This window comes from Periophthalmus magnuspinnatus, chromosome 14, assembly GCF_009829125.3.
Source record: "Periophthalmus magnuspinnatus isolate fPerMag1 chromosome 14, fPerMag1.2.pri, whole genome shotgun sequence".
Lineage (NCBI taxonomy): Eukaryota > Metazoa > Chordata > Actinopteri > Gobiiformes > Gobiidae > Periophthalmus > Periophthalmus magnuspinnatus.
The window spans coordinates 9,390,284-9,408,852 of NC_047139.1; the positions used below are offsets into that span (position 1 = coordinate 9,390,284).

At 39.9% G+C, this 18,569-nt stretch overlaps 1 protein-coding gene and 1 pseudogene across 2 annotated transcripts in view; both read left to right on the plus strand.

Moving 5' to 3' along the window:
* LOC117381811 (replication protein A 70 kDa DNA-binding subunit-like) overlaps positions 1-18,569 on the plus strand; it is a 55,052-nt gene that overhangs the window by 23,635 nt on the left and 12,848 nt on the right. For both annotated transcript variants that reach the window (XM_033978839.2, XM_055226764.1), the window contains one exon: positions 5,726-5,855. In XM_033978839.2, the coding sequence (XP_033834730.1) occupies positions 5,726-5,855 (130 nt within the window). The remainder of the gene's footprint in view (positions 1-5,725; positions 5,856-18,569) is intronic.
* Positions 11,013-11,131, plus strand: LOC117382041 (5S ribosomal RNA; annotated as a pseudogene).

An 18,569-nucleotide genomic window follows, 5' to 3' on the forward strand; every position in this document is an offset into this window, starting at 1 on the left:
TATTATTGTTATTCCAGAGTATGACATTAAGCGTCAGTATTAAGCATTCATTTACAAGAATTATGAATTATTGCTCAAAAATAAGTTGAATAATATGTATTCTTACTGTGAATGGGGTCACTTTTTGAAATATTTGGCCTGTGACTTGGCCTGGTGGTGTCACCTGCTTCACTGCATGGATGAAGTAGGTAACAAAAATACATGGGTCCAAACCGTAGCCTTGACAACTATAGCTCTCTCTTTCAGCTCTTGTTCTACCTCACTGATAGGTAAACAAAGAGCTTGGTGAATATAGGGCAGGCTCACACATGGAGATGCATAAGCTCCTAGCCGCACTGCTCACATGTCTGGAGATGGGTGGCATGTGCCTCCTGGATCCCACTGGGAATGCAGACAGGATGTAGGCAGGAGGGGATGAAGGGAATAAGGGAAAAGCAGGATATTTCTGGATTTGAGCTTCTCAGTGCTGCTACTGTAAGAGCAAAAATGTGAGGATGTGGTGATACACCGTGTCAAACCGCTCCTGACTCTTAGCAGAAAATCTTCACCAACTTTAATTCATGACTCATTCTCTCATTACGGATGCTCTAAGTCCGGACACACATGTGGAGATGTAGTCCAGGGGTTTCTGCGTGTACATTATTATGCCTTGTGAGACCTTTTTACCGTGAATTCGTCTTAGCTTGAGAACTGTCAATATTGTCATTATGCTCACACCAAAAATCAAATCATTAATTTCTATTCATTTAATTTCATTCAAAGTTGTAAAGTAAACCTGTCGATCTCCATGCAAATTAAAAAGTAGACTCCAAGTTACATGTCAGATTTGTGGAGAAACAGCCCTGCGCACAGTAGAATCGCATTTTTAAAGGCATTTTCGAGAAATTAATACCAACATGGTGAAATAAATGCTAGATAGACGTGTTTAATACCGCACTACGAACAATCCAGGCAAAGGAATAACCTCTCCATGGAGCATAGAAGGTGTCGGACCTTCCACCGGAAAGTTGAATGAGAACTGTGTTTGTTGAAAGACTTTGTCAAATGTGTTAGCCCCATTTGCAGGGATATTTTGTTCGTACAGATAAAATAGACCACGCATGGTTCATCATAATTTCAATTGTTGTTTTCTTTGTGTTATGTTCTGTTCTTACGGTTTCTAATGCAGTGGTAAAAAGCTCCGTTATTCTTAGCCCTCATCCAGAACATGTGAACATCCAGAACATGTGAACATCCAGAACATGTGAACATCCAGTACGTGGGGTGAAATGGGAATTTGTGCCTTTGGACAAATAGGACTTTTGGAAATGGCTGATGGCTGTGTATCTTATGGGACTTGTATGTACATGTTTTTCTGTCATGAATGTTTCATATGTTCTTACCATTATGTTCAACTGCCATTCTGGTTTTGAATATTGGACTGTATATGAGCACATTTGGGCTAATCTATTTATCAGGTGTTATCCACTATAACCGTTTAGAGTAATATTACCCCTCTTGTGAGACTAAATGCCTTCAACTCCATTCATACCTCAACATTTTTGGAAGGCATATTTTGGAAAAGCTAAAACATGTGTTAGAGGTTTATGTATCAGACAGCACTGTGAAATTTGTTGTAAACACAGTAAATGGTCACATTTTTATATAGCACTTTTCCACCCTTCAAGGCACTCAAACTCTTTACATCAAGGAACCCCTCACCTATTTACGCAGACATTCATAAAGCAATGCACATAGACACTGGGGGCGAGATAGGTTAAATGTCTTGCCCAAGGACACAACCAACAGCATTCATCTGTGGAAGCTGGACTTGTACTGCCAACCTAAACACTTTATGAGTACTTTACTACTTTAGTTTTAAGTTATTTTTAATTAGGTCTTTTTGCAGCTTTTTATATTTTTTTAAATCATAAACAATATTCACAATATTCACATTTTGTTTGTCTCAAAACAACTTCTGATTATAACTCTATAACTGAAATTCAGAAGTCTTCACGTAAAGCTTTGGATGGATAACTAAATTTTTAATTTAATATACTGTATGTCTGCGTAGTCCCTCAGTATAGCCCCAAAAAAAACAACAACTTTGTGTACCTTTTGTTTACTTTTTTGTATTTTCAATGTTTTTATCTGACAGCCACTCAAAATGTTTCAAAAAGTAGTCAACTCATCTTTATTATAACAGACATCATGCTACAATTTGACTTGTGTGCTTAGTGGACATAGTAAAATTGCATTATTTTGCTGTTATGTTGCCCAAACTGAGCTCCATGTTTTTTCCACTGCACCTCTGCCCCATGACTTCCACTGAGAGAGAGTGGGAGGAGCACGCCTCATCACTCCAGCTTTAATCTTAGTCTTTTTAGTCCGTGGTCAATACAGCACCATCTCACCCTGACATTCAAAGGAGCAAATAACTACAAAACACTCTTTCCCCCTGCCCTTCTCTCATCCCACTATGCTTCTTCTCAATCCTCTTTCGCTCCAAATGAATGTTACCAAAGGACATTTAGGTTTGTGCTTCACCAAGATTAAAGACTTTGCCATTGGTCTATTTTTAGAAGCGAAAGAAGTACTAAAAGTGTTGTAACTTCAAAATCCCATTACTCATGCAGGAGGAATGAGTCCCCAAAATGCTAAGGAAGAAAGTCTCTATATGGGTAATTGATGTGATGCCCATTTTTGGTGTTATCACTAAAAAACAATTTCTAAATAAAAATAGTCTTCCTCCAAAAATTGAACTGAACTCTGTACAGATATGTATTCTGTAAATTACATATTGTTTTAGAATGAAGTAGTGTTTAATTTTTGGGTATTTTATCAAAATACGGTAAAATGTCCTGTGGTATGACTGTAACACTTCTAAATCAAATCTAAAAAAGATGTATGAAGTTTAATGCTGTAATCCAAAGGATGCCCTGCAGTGTGACATGAAAAATCACTCTTAAAAAGACAGTTATACAAAAACTAGAAGGAGCTCAGCTGACATTTATGCATCAGAAGAGCTCTTGGGCTAAAGGTTTAAGCTACAGGTCAAAAGAAATAATGATCATATTCTTATTTCTGTAAAATTCAACTGTTCTGAAAAAATTTGAACATGCCAGTTTGATGTCCTGCAGTGTGACAGCTGTTTTTCCTGAGAAAAATACAACTGTTAAAAATATATTCAACTAGTACTATAGGCACATCAAGTCATTTATTTGAATTTTTTAACATGGAAAATTTGAAGTGAATGTTCTGTGGGGCGACAGGAGAGGTCACAGCATAAGACATGTTAAAATGTCTCAAATTAAAAGGGTTGCACAAAAACATTACAATGCTTGTGTCATTTTTTTGATTTTGCAACAAAGACGTGTCACACTTCAGGACAGAAAAAAAGGTGTTCCACCCCCAAACGTCAAGTACCCATATATTTATTCAAGCAATAATGTCTTACTGGTACAGCTTTCCCGCTGGTAGTGGCGGCCATTATATTGAATCATAGGGGAGTCTTATTTTGTTATCTTGATTTTGTTTCTATACAAATACTAAAAAAAATTGATCGCAAAAAAGTAATACTGTGAATATTGTTTTGAAGTTATGATTTATTATTGAGTATATTGTTGTATTTTTTGCAATATTTTGGAGATTTGACATTAAACAAGTATACAGTCATATTTTTGCTCTTATTGAGGTAATTTTAAAGTCTGATACCTCAAAGAACACAATCAAATTCACGTTTTATCTTATTTCTGGATTGCCAAAATATCTTGAGCACTACTACAGCCACTACTACTACTGCTGCCACTACTGCTACTACCACTGCCACTACTACTTTTGCCCCTGGTAATACTACACTTGCTATAATCTTACTTTACTAACAAGATGAACAGTGGGCAGAGAGGGGGGACCTATCAAACCTCACTTCAGGATGATGTAAGATAACTCAAATATGGATGAATCAATCTAAACACACTAAAACCTTGCGCAAAATCTCACTCAAACTACTACCTGGATATTAGCATGTTTTGGGTTGATGGTGAAACTGTGATACCAGAGCAAACACACAGGTTAAGTAGGTGGGAATCTTGAATCAGCCACACCGAGCTCTGTTTGAATGTATATTTGATGAAAACCATGACTGCTATAAACTCCAAAATTACAACACGTATTCTAAAAATAGTGTAATTTTTAACATTTCAATTTGCATTTTAGCAGGACAAAACACATCTATATACCCCGTCACCACAACCAGAAGCTTTCTCATATTGTTTTGACCGGACATGCTTGCATTATTTAAATATGAATTCAGATGATGCCTTGATTAGATTGCTATTCACGCGCAGAATACAGAGCAGACTGATGCATTAAGTTGTTAAAGGGAATATTAAACAGGCCGATAAATGAATAGATATGAGCAGGTCAGACAGAATGAGGAGGGAGGAGAGTTTCATCATCTTTTTTGAGGGACGAAGCGGAGGGAAAAGTAAAGGGTTGATTGACAAGTGGTCACATCTTCGCGTGATGGACAACGCAGTGGCAGATCAAAAAGATTAGTGACTACAAACGCTCGGCGGCTAATCAGAACTGGGATTAAGGGAGTCATTTGTCGAGGCCAGAGATGGTTTCTGTTGATAATAAAAGATACAGCTCAGAGTTACCATCTCAGAATAAAGGTCTCATATCATAGACATCACGGGTTTTGTGATATCCGTTATTTTATCTCATTACATGGTGCAATAGTTCTTGCAAATTTAATCAAGGGATTGTTCAAAAATACAGCCCCGCATTGCATAATTTTCTTTCTTTTAATGGAAAGTCGTCTTGGGAGATTTGGAAAAGAAAGACGGAGGTGTTGCAGATTTTGGAAGTTTATGCATATATAAGTTTTGGTTTTATAGCAGTATTGTTTTTGTTACTTTCAACCAATGGCTTTCTTTGTAAAGTAATATTTAAGTTTGTCTTGGTTTGAGTATGACTTTTAGGCTCAATGATCTTCTTATGTAACACAGTTTTTGTCATATGTCATACGCAGAACTCTTGTGTAGCTTTAATGAAGAAAATGACAACTGTTTTTTACAACAATTTCGATTTTACTCCATGCACATACTCTTTAAAGAGGGGGTATTATCAAAATCTCTTATCTAAAATCATCAGACTCGGACTATCAAAAATGGAAATGAAACTTAGAAAACATGTTAATATGTTGTTTTGGCAAATATAGCATTTTCAAAACAATAAAGGGTAACATGATCTAAAAGTTATGTTATGTGTTTATACCCCATAGAAGTAAAAGAACCCTTCTTTAAAGTCCTACCTGTTAACAATTACTGACTTCAAACATGTGAATCATTTTTGTTTTCCTATTTGTGTGCCATATTTTTAATGTTTTTTGTTTTTTTTGACACATCTACTTTCTTGTTTTCAACTGGAGTATTGCAACTGACAGAAGCATTTCCTCGCACCTTTCCACTCCGGTGCACGTGTTCACACATGACTGAAGCCGATTGTTTCTTTTAGTTTAATCGTCTCCGTATCCAGGGATCATTAGTTACACATTGAAGCACAGCCTGTGTCTTTCTCATCCCACTGATCAAAACATCCTTTCCTTCCCCTCTCTCTGTATCCCTCCTCTGTTATAAATAATGTATCTTTCACATGTATGTCTTTTTGTCAGACGTGTGTGTTGAAGCATATATTTATGTGCAGCTTTACGTGACGGGTTTGTTAATGCCGCCCCCTCTAGGTTCGACCAAGAAGGCCATGCGGTCGACAGCCAATCCTTGACAGAGATGCGGTCGATGGGCAGCGGCGCAAAGATGAACTGGAAAACACTGAGCGATGTTAAGACTGAGCATATGGGACACGGAGAGAAGGTACAGCATTCACAAAGACCACATGAACCAGTACATGCACTATGCACAAACTATATACAACCTTATGTCGGGGAAATACAGGGGAAATATGGGCCGAATCAGCTGTGACATTTCAAGAGAAGAGTGTGTTTGGACATTTATAGCGGGTGGGGTCATAGAATTTAATCAAAATGTCAGAGATAAAAAATTCTAATTCCAGCCAAGCAATATTTGTCAAATACTGCAGGTAAAATGAGTGTTTGCTGTCGAAAATACTTACTATTATTACTACTACGTCTTACTACCACAACTAAAGCTCACACAGTTCGTTTACATGTATAACAGGAAAACTGGAAGTCCAATTTAAACCATCCATCCATTTTCTTTCACTTATCCGTGGCCAGATCTCAGGGGCAGCAGTCTAAGCAGGGCTCTCGGACATTCAGACTTCTCTCACCCTGGACACTTCCTCCAGCTCCACCGGTGGGACGCCAAGGCATTCCCAGGTCAGCTGAGAAACCTCGGAAACACCTTGTGGTCCCATCAGAGAAGCTGGAGGAAGTGTCTGCATAGACTGTGGTCCCTGTTTTTTCTAAATGCATGTAAACCTGGGAATTACAATTGAGGTCTTGTCAATCGAATTTCACAGATCCCAATTACACATGTGGAGAAGCGGATACGCACTAATATGTCACTTCAATCTGGAACATTCCCAAGTGCTTTGAAAACTGCGGTTATCAAGCCTCTCCTAAAGAAGAGCAGTCTTGGTGCCACAATATTGAACAGAAACAGATCTCAAGTCTGCCGTTTTTAGGCAAAGTCCTCGGAAAAAGTTGTTTACCAACAGCTTATTAACTTCCTCGAAATGAACAACTCCTTTGATGTCTTCCAATCAGGTTTTAGACCCCACCACAGCACTGAGACTGTTCTTACCAAGGTCACAAATGACATACGCCTGAACACTGATGCAGGCAAAGTCTCAGTCTTGATCCTGTTAGATCTGAGTGCTGCCTTTGACACTGTGGATCATGGGATCCTCTTACAGAGACTAGGGGACCGGGTGGGCATCTCTGGTACGGCACTAAACTGGTTCAAGTCCTATTTAGAAAACAGGGAGTACTTTGTTGAAATTGGAAAATGTATATCAGATAAAATGTCCCTGACCTGTGGGGTGCCCCAGGGTTCAATCCTGGGACCCCTGCTGTTCAATCTCTACATGCTGCCATTAGGCCAGTTAATACAGCAATAATGTGTCTTACCACAACTATGCAGATGACACTCAGATCTATATCTCACTAGCAGCAGGTGACTATGGACCAGTGGATTCACTCTGCCACTGCATCCAACAGATCAGTGTGTGGATGCAAAACAACTTTCTTCTGCTAAATTCAGACAAGACTGAAGTCATCATCTTTGGCCCACAGAAACATAGAGAAAGTGTCAGCAGTCACCTCCAGTCTCTCTCTCTAAAACCTTCAATCATGCTAGAAATCTAGGGGTAACAACGGACTCAGACTTGAACTTTAACAGCCACATCAAATCAGTAACATCTGCAGCTTTTTACCACCTAAAAACATTGCAAAAATCAAAGGTATACTGTCAAAGCCAGACTTGGAGAGACTTATCCATGCATTTGTCTCCAGTAGGTTAGACTACTGTAACGGCCTCTCACTGGCCTCTCCAAACAAGCCTTAACACAGCTGCAGTACATCCAGAACGCTGCTGCTCGGGTCCTGACTAGAACCAGGAAGTATGAGCACATAAGTCCTGTGCTCAGGTCTCTGCACTGGCTTCCTGTAGCTCAAAGAATAGACTTTAAAGCAGCTCTGCTTGTGTATAAGTCTCTCCATGACCTAGGTCCAAAGTATATCTCCGACATGTTAGTGCCATATGAACCATCTCGCAATTTGAGGACTTCAGGGATCGGCCTCCTGCTGGTGCCCAGAGTCAGGACTAAACATGGGGAATCAGCGTTTACGTTTTATGCAGCTAAAACTTGGAACAGTCTTCCTGAAGATGTGAGACAGGCCTCTACTTTGACAATGTTTAAATCCAGGCTCAAAAATATTTTAATCCAGGCTCCTCGGTTCTGTTTAGCTGTTTATATGACTGAAAGGCTTTTATTCTGCACTCTTCTCTTTTAATGTTAATTTTATGATGATTATTTGTGATTATTTATGTTTTGATTTGTGTGATTTTAATGTTTCTTATTCTGTAAAGCACTTTGAATTACCTTGTGTATGAATTGTGCTATACAAATAAACTTGCCTTGCCTTGCCACTCGGAATCCTGCTGCATGTAACTGCACAGTCCAATTTACATTAGACTGGGACGGGGTAACAAACAGCCAGGATATTAGACATGTTTGGACGTGTATTCACTCATTTCAGATCAGCAGCGATGATAAACTACGCCCTCTCCACCAAGCACATGTTGCTTGTTTTTGTCTGCTACGTTAAAGTGAGAATGAAATGTACCGGAGCTTCACTGTGTTCATTTGTGCAGCAGAAAGCAAATAACTTGTGAGTAATGCAGTTCCTAACATGCACATAAAATGCTTATTGTAAATGAATGTTGCTTATCTGTTTCAGCCAAAACTTTTATTATATGTATGATAGGCATTTTTATTAGCAATTATAGCCACAAACATTTAAGTACAATTATCTACCAATGACTTATGACAAAAACAGTGTTATATAAGAAGAAGAACTCTTGTGTAGCTTGAGTTAAGAAAACGACAAGTCATTTTTAAAACTATTTCGATACTTTTACTTTTTCTGGTTAACTCCCTGCACATGCTCTTTAAAGAGGGGGTATTATGCCAAATCATTTTAGCTTTAGCTTTCTACCATGCTGAAGTTGTTCTCTCATCAAAAATATGCTTGAAGTAGATGTTATGTGGCATCCATACATGTTTGAGTAATTTAGTAATCTCTCCTGGGCTCTATTTGGACTCTCGTTACATGTTGCTGTTAGATTGTTTTGTGATAGCACTCTGAAGGGGGAAGTGATTTAGCACGGAGAGCAAATAGAGGGGAAGCGTGTCAAAGATGGCAGTGACACTTATAAAACGTGTTACTAATTAATAAGTTTTAGTGCTATGCTAACTACTGCAAGCACCTGAAAACTTTCCTAGCTCATTATTAAGTTCTTCGGCCTGCATGTAGACAAGAGTAGTCTGGCAGGTTTTGGTGCAAAGATGATTTGAATTTGGTTGTTTAGCTCTGTACCACTGCCACCAAGGCAACTTAATGTGCTACCTTTAGACTAGAATAACTGCTACTACTGCGGCTTTTATCACAGTTATTACCATAACTCCATCCACCCAAGATTAAAAAAAAAAAAAAAAAAAAAAAAAGTCCCCAAAACTTTATCTTCTTTTAAATACTTTGAGGTATTATACTCTCCAATATTTCATTGTTCTAATCTGTCAAATATGCTATTATATTGTTTCGTAATGCTTATATTCCCAGGATCAAACGTTCATTAGTTAACATGCAAAATATAGTTTATCTTTGCAAAGAACAAGGTGTAATCTTTACCAAAACGATATCAGAAAACCTCCAAATTTGCCTGTGAAGTTACTTTGTGACTTTTCAATGCTCTTTAAAAGGGATTGGCTCAGTTTCCCGACAACAGAGGGATGTGCTACAGATAAGGAGAAACCGAAAGGAGAGAAAAGCTTCTAATTTGTGTTGCAATTTTCAGTGGATCTGTGAGCTGCGGCTTTGTGAAAACTTTAGGTGCAGTCAGACTGATACGTGACTCATGAGTCTGCCTTTCCTTGTCTCTGTGGGGCAGTTGGGTGCTTTGTGAAGAAGAATGAAAGGGAGCCTCCAGAGAGTGCACAACAGAAGCCTATCGCAGTGTGATGCAAGAAAATGTTTTGAGACAACCACAGTAAACATCAGCTTTTATTGCCAGCTGCACAAATTTAAACCATGTCCAACAACTGCTTGTCTCCATGGAATTGTTTTTGCTTTGCCTGGAATGTTCCACAGTGCGGCATCAAACATGTCTGTTTTGCATTTATTCAATTAGAATAATTGAATAATTAAATAAATTGGTTTAATGCCATGGAACATTTCAGGCAAAGCTATAACATTTCCATGGAGAAAAGCAGACAGTGGGCCGTTAACCTAAAAGTTACATAATAAGCCTTTAATTTGCCTTTTCTATTACGTTGATTGCAGTGTTGATTCCCTCTTTACACTGCCCTGGGTCTTGCAGAAGCCTAGCTGCCAATCTGGGCCAACGTCCTTCTCAACCACATTTATGCTTATTAAATAATTTTCACTTATAATAATTTTTTTTTCTAAAACGAAAACTGCTTACGTCAATTCCTTCCCAATCACAGGAGCGGTTGTCGGGAGAAATTACCACAGTTTATGTAAATTGAATGTGTGCTGGTCTTTTCTTTGTGAAGCTACACAGAGATTAGACTGAAGAGGATTTTCTGTAAGACTATAAAAGCCAAATTTCTGTGAACAAGCAAGGATTTGGTCATGTTTAAAGTGACTGGTTCTTAGTGCCGTTTGAATATAAGAATTCAGACAAACAATTCCAGTCTCCCATTCAATGTAAATAGACCAGGCCCGGGGCTATGTTGTCCTATGACTTCATGGATTAGTTGTTCTTCTTGTGTTCTCGCTGTGCAATGCAGATAGTGAAGCTCATGTTGGCAGAACAACATTACAAACTATGCACAACAAGTCTTATAGCAGAGAAACAAGTGACTTTTTAACTGAAAGTGGGATAAACGTCATCTGTGTGTGTCAGTCACCATCGTCTAATTAATTAGCTCTATCTTTGCAGAGTCTCCCTCATCCCTCACGCTTAATTATAAACCACTTACAGCTTGCCGCAAGATCAATGTCGTTATTAAATAAAATAATCAAATCATGTGTCAGAGTTGGAGGAAACCACAGGGCATAATACCAGAAGGAGGAGTTAACTTGAACACAGGAAGTGGGAGGGTGAGAGACAGACTCCTAAAGTTCATGCCACTTACAGACTGCAGACTGAGGCTGGACCAAAGCAAGGCCAAATGCAATACAAGGCTACTGCGGGAGAGAGAATGACTACAGGGATTTGAGAAAGTGATCTGGGAATGAATGAAGACACAAACACCAACTCACAAACTTTTCAAACCAAGGACAGGCTCAGAATATATTGGACTCTCGTGGCTAAAACCTCCTTGTCAAAGCCTGATCTCATCAGATCTCAGAAGCTAAGCGGGGCTGGGCCTGGTTAGTACTTGGATTGGAGACTGATGGGAATATCAGGTGCCACAGTGTGGAGCCAGTGGCAAAAACTGTTTTTGTGGCCTTAGGCAAGGCACTTCACCCACTTTGCCTAGTACGAATGTGGTGTGTGAGCGTTAGTGTTTGGAGGAGATGATGCCACAGGTTGGCAGCCTTCCCCAGGCTTCCTTTCCATCACTTTGCCCCAGGGCAGCTGTGACTACAGTAGTAGTTTACCATCACTGAGTATGGGGTGACTTTGAGCATCTGGAAAAGTGCTGTATAAGACTGAGTTATTATTATTATTAATACTCTCAAAAAACAATGGCCCCTCTGACTTTCTGTTTGAACGCAGGAGGATCTGGTTCCAGACTATAGAGCATGTTAGACAGTTTTATGATTGTCCAATCACATCCATGCATTTGTAGCATGTCTCTCAAATGAAGAAGACCCCTCCTCTTAACAGTCACAACGAAATATAGAATTAGTTTTATTTCGGATTTACAGAATAGACTGGATATGATACCAGATATAGCCTAGTCTAGTATCATATTGTGAAGTCTGGTCTCGGCTGGCCAGGCAAATGAAAATGATAATACATATGAAATCACAATATGTACCCATTTTGATTGATACCTACTTTGCCATGACAGGACCATTCATTTATATTATATATAATATAGTAATTTCTCAGAAGCACCAATTCCTCTGAAGTAAGATTACTTTGAGCAGTTGTGATGGATTTGATCATTAATCCAGACAGGCTGTATAGTCTATACACTGGAGCTGGTGAATAATATTTTGCAACATAAAGTCCCTTAAGTCATTTAGTCCCGTATCATTACACATATCATTGCTCCTCTCCATTAACCTCTTAAAGTGATATTTTAGACTTGACTAGAGTTTACCTTTCGATAAAAAGCACACAGTGTCTGAAGGGACCCCGCATGTTTATACTTTAGTGTGACTTGGACTGAGCAGATGGAAGCACAGTTTGTGTGATGGATAATTCTCCATCTGTAACTGTCCACTTATTTTAATATTTTGAGCTCTGTGCATCTGCAGACATCCGCCCAGTGCATTTGAACTCAAACTACTATTTTTTTATTTGCTAGAATACATAGCCACCACTGATCCATGAGCACAATAAATCAAAGTAATTTCTTCATTCATATTTTTTCTTTTCCAAAAGTACATCTACCTGTGTGTTAGATATTCACCAGGCAACCTGAATAATGCATCGTATACTGGACGTGCTTGCCACGGGCGTAGTTGCCTACTGTTTTGTTTTTTTCCACATAAATTTTAGTTTTAAGTTTTAGCTTGTATTCATTATTACTGCAGTTCCAAACTTTAAAGTAACATTTACCATCTGTCTTTGCAGAAAACAAAAGAAATGAAAATGCACATTCATTGTTGTATATGTAAATAATGAAGTCATTTTTCCAGCTTTGTCTTTCTGTCGGCTCTGTGTTGTACCCCCGACTGTTTGTTTAATTGAACAAGTTTAAAGCTGTTGTCAGTCACAGCCCAGGAACATTACAGAACCCTGCCACTATAGGTTACAATTGAACAACGCATTCTCATTTTATACATAAATATATCGTATATCATATGTACCTATACCTGTCTTCCTCATAGTGAGAGAGTGAATAGGTGTTAACGAATAAGCCAGTTGTAATTAAGGGAGTTGTTTGTGTGACGTTTAGAGACCTGCATTAAATTTGACATGTGAAACCACGTCAATTATGGGAGGTCGATTTTCACTTGGTTGCCCTTCCACATACAAAATTTAATTGCGTTTAGATGCCAGAAGGTGACACTGGGATTTGGTGTGATAAGAGTGCAAAACTATTTTAAAACGTGCTGTATTTTTTACGAGCGCGCACGAGTCTGTATCCGGGGTTCTGTATGTATTTCTTTTTGTGCACAATGTTAGTCATGCCCCTTTTTCAGGTCCTTCTCACTGCGCTTAAGGTGAAGACTTTGGCCCAAGGCTGTGCTGCCTCACACTAGAATACAAGAGGAGAGAAGGCAGAGGCAGAGATGATGACAAATGCACAGGGATTTATGGAGAGAATGTAGTTGTTATGGTAGCGCCCTGGTCCACATTCGGAATGACCTCTTTGTAACAGTCTCCACAGCAGCTGCCAATTCACCTCCCCGATCAACAGAGGTGGAAGTAGTACTGCAATGTGCACTTTAGTGTCAAAAATACTTAATTAGCTTTAATAGGAGCCTATTGTGTGTACCATTATTACCAGTCAGATTTTACAAATATAAATTCGAATTTTTATGGAAAGCTCTACATTCACAGGTCAGTGTCCACACCTGTGATCTTGAACTTCCATGGTAAAGGGCCTGAAGGGGGACTACAATGCCTTGAGATGTCCCGAGATAAACAGGGACTGTGAGGGAATGGGATGGCTGCCTCCTCGTCTTGGCCTTTGATCATCTATTATATTTTCTACCACTACACAGAGATTTAAATTTCACATGGCTTAAATTTCACTCAGTTACAATCAAAATTTAAAGAAAAAATACAAATTATTATGAATAGACAGTAAATTGTTGCTAATATTGTGATGTTGAGGATTTTTATTTTGAAATATTGTCATCTGTCAGATATTTAGCACCATTATTTTCTCAAAACTATCCCATGCAATCTGTGTGCCACTCATTTGTCTTTCCCAGTTTGTTCTCAGTGTATCAGACGTGTCCTTTTAAACAGATTAGTATGACTAATAGACAACTTATATTTGATTCAAGATAAATACTTTCAAAGGTTGCATCTGGATGTGTTCTTGAAATTGAAAGTCAGATCTGGCAGTCAGACCATCCCTTCAAATGACCCCAAAAAAATAATCTAAATAAGTCTGTGGACTTCTGCACCTCCACATTTCGTTTTTCACTACACTATGAACCTTCTCCTTATTTGTGTGTCCTTCAAGCTGTCTCCAGACCTACACAAGTTTATAAAATTTGACGTGGCAGTGCGGGCGTAAATAGAGGAGTTGTGGGGGTGGGTGCAGCTGTAGCTAACGGGTGATGCTCTGCTAATTATAAAAGGCTTCTTAGTGAGCGTCTGGGAGGGGGTACTGGCTGCAGCGTATGTCCTGGCTATAGACGGATGGGCGGACAGATTATGAAGATGTGAGTCAGCACTGGGCTTTGGGGAAGAGGGACATAGGCACAACAGTCACTGGAGGCAAGCGGACATCTGCATTTATAAGAGGCACCAGGGCAGATTAGTTACCCCTCGGAGAAAAACTTTTAGGTTCAGGATTCTTATCTTAAGATGCAGGTAATAATAATAAATTGTAGTAATAATAATACAATATATAGTGATGATGATAATATCGATAATATGGTAATAATCAGTCTTATATAACGCTTTGCCAGATGCTCAAAGTCACTTTACAATTTGGTGCATTACTCTTTCACTCCATACTCGGTGGTGATAAGTTGATACTATAATCACAGCTGGGGCAGACTGACGGACGTGAGGCTGTCAGTCTGCGCCATTGCCCCTCCAACCACCACTAACACATTCAAGTACTAACCAGGCCCTGCATTGCTTAGCTTCTGAGATCTGACGAGATCAGGCTTTGACAAGGAGATTTGGTGGCGGGTTACTTGAAAATGCTCCAGTGAAACTATGTGTCATTGTTTGACCCTGTCCTCTGTTTCCTCAATTTAAGACTTAGAGTTACAAGTTGAGCTTAACATCAAGGACTACTTTGTTATCATTTATAATAGAGAAAGACATATCGCCTCTTCTATTAGCTTGAAGGATCTGGTAAATGAGCTAATATTTTGAGCTGATTGTATTGACTTGTGACCCCTAGTGTTTCGGCATAAACAGCACAGAGGTGTATGTGGGGTGCGGTTACATGGTGTGAACACAGCTCCTATTTGTAAGCTTAGCAGTAGTATAAGAGAGAGAGAGTGCTTGGCCCTGGTCCCGGACCGTGGCTTTGATGGACTCATTTAGGCCAACGTTAGTCTCACCCAGCACTGGCTTGTGTTGTTTAGATTTCATTTTAAAGCATTTCATTTTGACTCCTGGCTCTAATCCTAACATCTTGTTTAAGGCCTGGTCCCTTGGTGGGTGAAACAGCCGCAGGGGATTGTGGGTAAGGATTTTTCTGCTTACTTACATGTGCTGTGTTTGTTTACCACCCTGTGTGGTGCATGTGCACACACATGTGAGTCCTCGCAGCATTCTGCGGTTCATGTGCATTCTTCATATTTATGTTTATGGAAATGTGGCGCTGTGCCTCTCCACAGGATGAGAGAATAGCCTTTCCCCTGAAAATTAGCATTTCTTTCCTTTTTAGCTGTTGATTTTAGCAGTGTGAGTTCTGCCGCCTAAGGTGTTAATATCTGTTTAAATTACTGCAACATCTCGGCATTTTAATTAGATTCAGTTTGCCTGTGTACACGTTCATTTCAATTCATAATGCAGAGAAGTTTAGTGCATTGTGTCCATATTACAAATGTGTATGTTTCTTTGCATATAACCTTGTTGGGAGTGGGTCCAGACTGGCCTGTTTGTGAGTGTACATTAGTTTACGTATCAGAGGAAGAGAGAGCAGCGTCTCCCAAATCCATCTATTATTCACGGAGCTCTCACTCTCTCCCTCTGCTCCTTTTAAATTGTTCCAAGATTGTTTGGAAGTCAAATAGAGATATGTAAACAGCATGCGTCCACCAGCTGGATGGGCTTGTTGGCAACTGTTCTACATACCATGCCAACTTTTTCTCCAAGTTAGTTTTTTATAGTGTGTTGTATTTTATTCAAATCTACTTCTCAACTTTACATCTGCAAAATTATGCTGTCTATAAAAATGTAGTGGACATGTTGAATAATTATAACCCAAAAAGACCTTTCAGAAAGAGTTTAGATGTTTTGGTGATTTTTTTTTTATGATAATGCCAATGCCCATCTTAATTTCAGCTATTTCTTCCTTTACATAAAGCATAATTTTGAGCATAAGTGGCAGCCTGGTGGCTGCATGGCTGGCACTCTCTCCTCATCAGAAGAATGTGTTGCTATAGGGCAGGAGAAGCGTTAAGAGTGCTTTCCCACTGTGCTTTCTGACATTGTGTCCTTGGGCAAGACACTTCACCCACCTTGCCTCCAGTGTCCTTGTACGTTGGTGTATGAATCAGTGTGTGTTTGTGAGAGCAAATGTTGGACAACAGATTGCCCGTAGTTGCAATCTGGCAGCTTTACAGCATGTTTATCATATGTTTAATGATGACATAAAAGAGAAAAACAAAACTACTATCCAGATGTTTCTTAAACAGTTTTGTAGGTCTGCCCATATCTGTTACAGTCTCAAAATCCTTTCTTAAAAGTTTATAGCCTCTTATACAATCTTGTGTCATCTTATTGCACAAAGAAAAGTTCAAAAGCAGTGCGTGGTCCCAAATATTTCAGTGTTAACTGTTACACAAGCCATTGCTCATTGTGTTCCTGCCACCTGTCGTCTTGTTGCACTCGCAGGGCAGCCGCCCACATGAACACCACTTTGATGAAATGTCCCGTGTTTGCATTGTACTCTTTTATGGTCTTTTGTAAAACTTCAGTGACTCAGCTTTTAACAAAATAAATAGTGAAGACAAACAGCATTGTGATAATCATGAAAAAAGAAATAAAAGACAGGTTGAGTTTGAAAAACGGCAAGATTTTTGGGCCAAGATTTAACACCCATGAGTGAGAGATGAGTGACCCCCAGCTCAGCAGGGGCTCCCCTCAGCAGGGGACATGAGATACAGCGCGCCATTACCCTGATGCTCTGTCAGCCAGGCACAGGCTGAGTAATGGGCTGATCTTTGCAGGGAATGATTCATGTGATACAAATACAAAATAAATGGAATGTCTTAATTAGAATGTAATGATGCACTCAAGTTGCAATTCAACACAATTCAACTTTTTTCATCAGCCAATTCTTACATAATTTGCTTCCCATTAACAAAGGGAAATTATCTTAAAAAAAAATATGAACTGTAATCACAATGATTGATTCATTGGGATATTAAAATTAATAAATGCATAATAATAAATAAAACATCCATCCATCCATCTGTTTTCTCCCGCTTTTCTGGGGCTGGGACGTTAGGGGAAGCAGTCTAAGCGGGGTCTCCCAGACTTCCCTCACCGTAAACACGTCCTCCAGCTCCTCCGGTGGGACCCCAAGGTGTTCCCAGGCCAGCCGAGAGACATAGTCCCTCCAGTGTGTCCTGGGTTGTCCCCAGGGCCTCCCTCCAGTGAAACATGCTCAGAACATCTCAGAACACCTCATCTGTTCATGATGCCTCCTGGACGCCTGTCCAGGAGGCATCATGAACAGATGCCTGAGCCAACTCTGCTGGCTTCTCTCAACATGTAGGAGCAGCGACTCTACTCCAGGCTCCTCCCATGTGATCGAGTTCCTCACCCTAACCCTAAGGATCCGCCCGGGCACCCTGCAGAGGAAACCCATTTCCATTTCCACCTACCCAAAAAGGGCAAGCCACCTTTTTCTGGTCAAGAACCTGGCCTTGGATTTGGAGGAGCCAATTCTCATCCCAGCTGTTTCACACTCGGAGTCCTGCCTCAGGAGTCCCACAAGACAACAAAGCTCGATAGGACTCCTTCTTCAGCCTGACGGCATCCCTTACTTCCATTGTCCATCACCGGGTTCAGGAAAACCTCAAACTCTTTCCCCCCCAGCGAGGTGACATTCCATGTCCCCAGAGCCAGTCTCCATGTCCAGAGATCCGGTCGTTGAGGTCCCCACCTTTGACTGCCACTCAGATCTCTATGCACCAGCCCCTTACGGATCCTCCCATAGGTGATGGGTCCACGGGAGGACGGCCCACGTCGCTCCTTTTGGTCCGAGCCCGGCCGTGCCCCGTGGGTAAAAGCCCAGCCGGGCCACATGGGGAAATGCCCGGCCACCAGGTGCACCCACCCAAGGCCCGGTTCGGGTGACTTAGATGACCTTGTTCTTTTACTCATCATAAGTGGCTTCTGAACCACTCTTAGTCTGACCCGTCCCCTTGGAACTGTTTGCCATGGGTGACCCTTCCAAAGCCCCTGACAACATAGTTCCCAGGATCATTTGGATGCTCAAACTTCTCCACCACATTAAGGTGGCAGTTCAGGGAGGGGATAAATAAAACGTCAATACCAAAACTGAAAGACACATATGCAAAATGTACTTTTTTGACCTTTTTAACAATGTTATAAAATTGTTTGCTCATTAAAAAACATATCTGGATTTGTTATTTAGCTTCAGTCATGCTGGTTTCAGGAATCCTTGTTTAAAAAAAAAAAAAAAAAGCTCTGAACCTCAGAAAAATCAGTGGTTTGAATTTTACCAGGGTTGTTGTGTCACAGGTATAAACTCTGCACTGTTTTTAAGTTCATATATCATCACTAGACTCGTTCTAAGCATTTCTTCCATTGAATCGCTTTTATTACAACTGCATGCTTACAGTA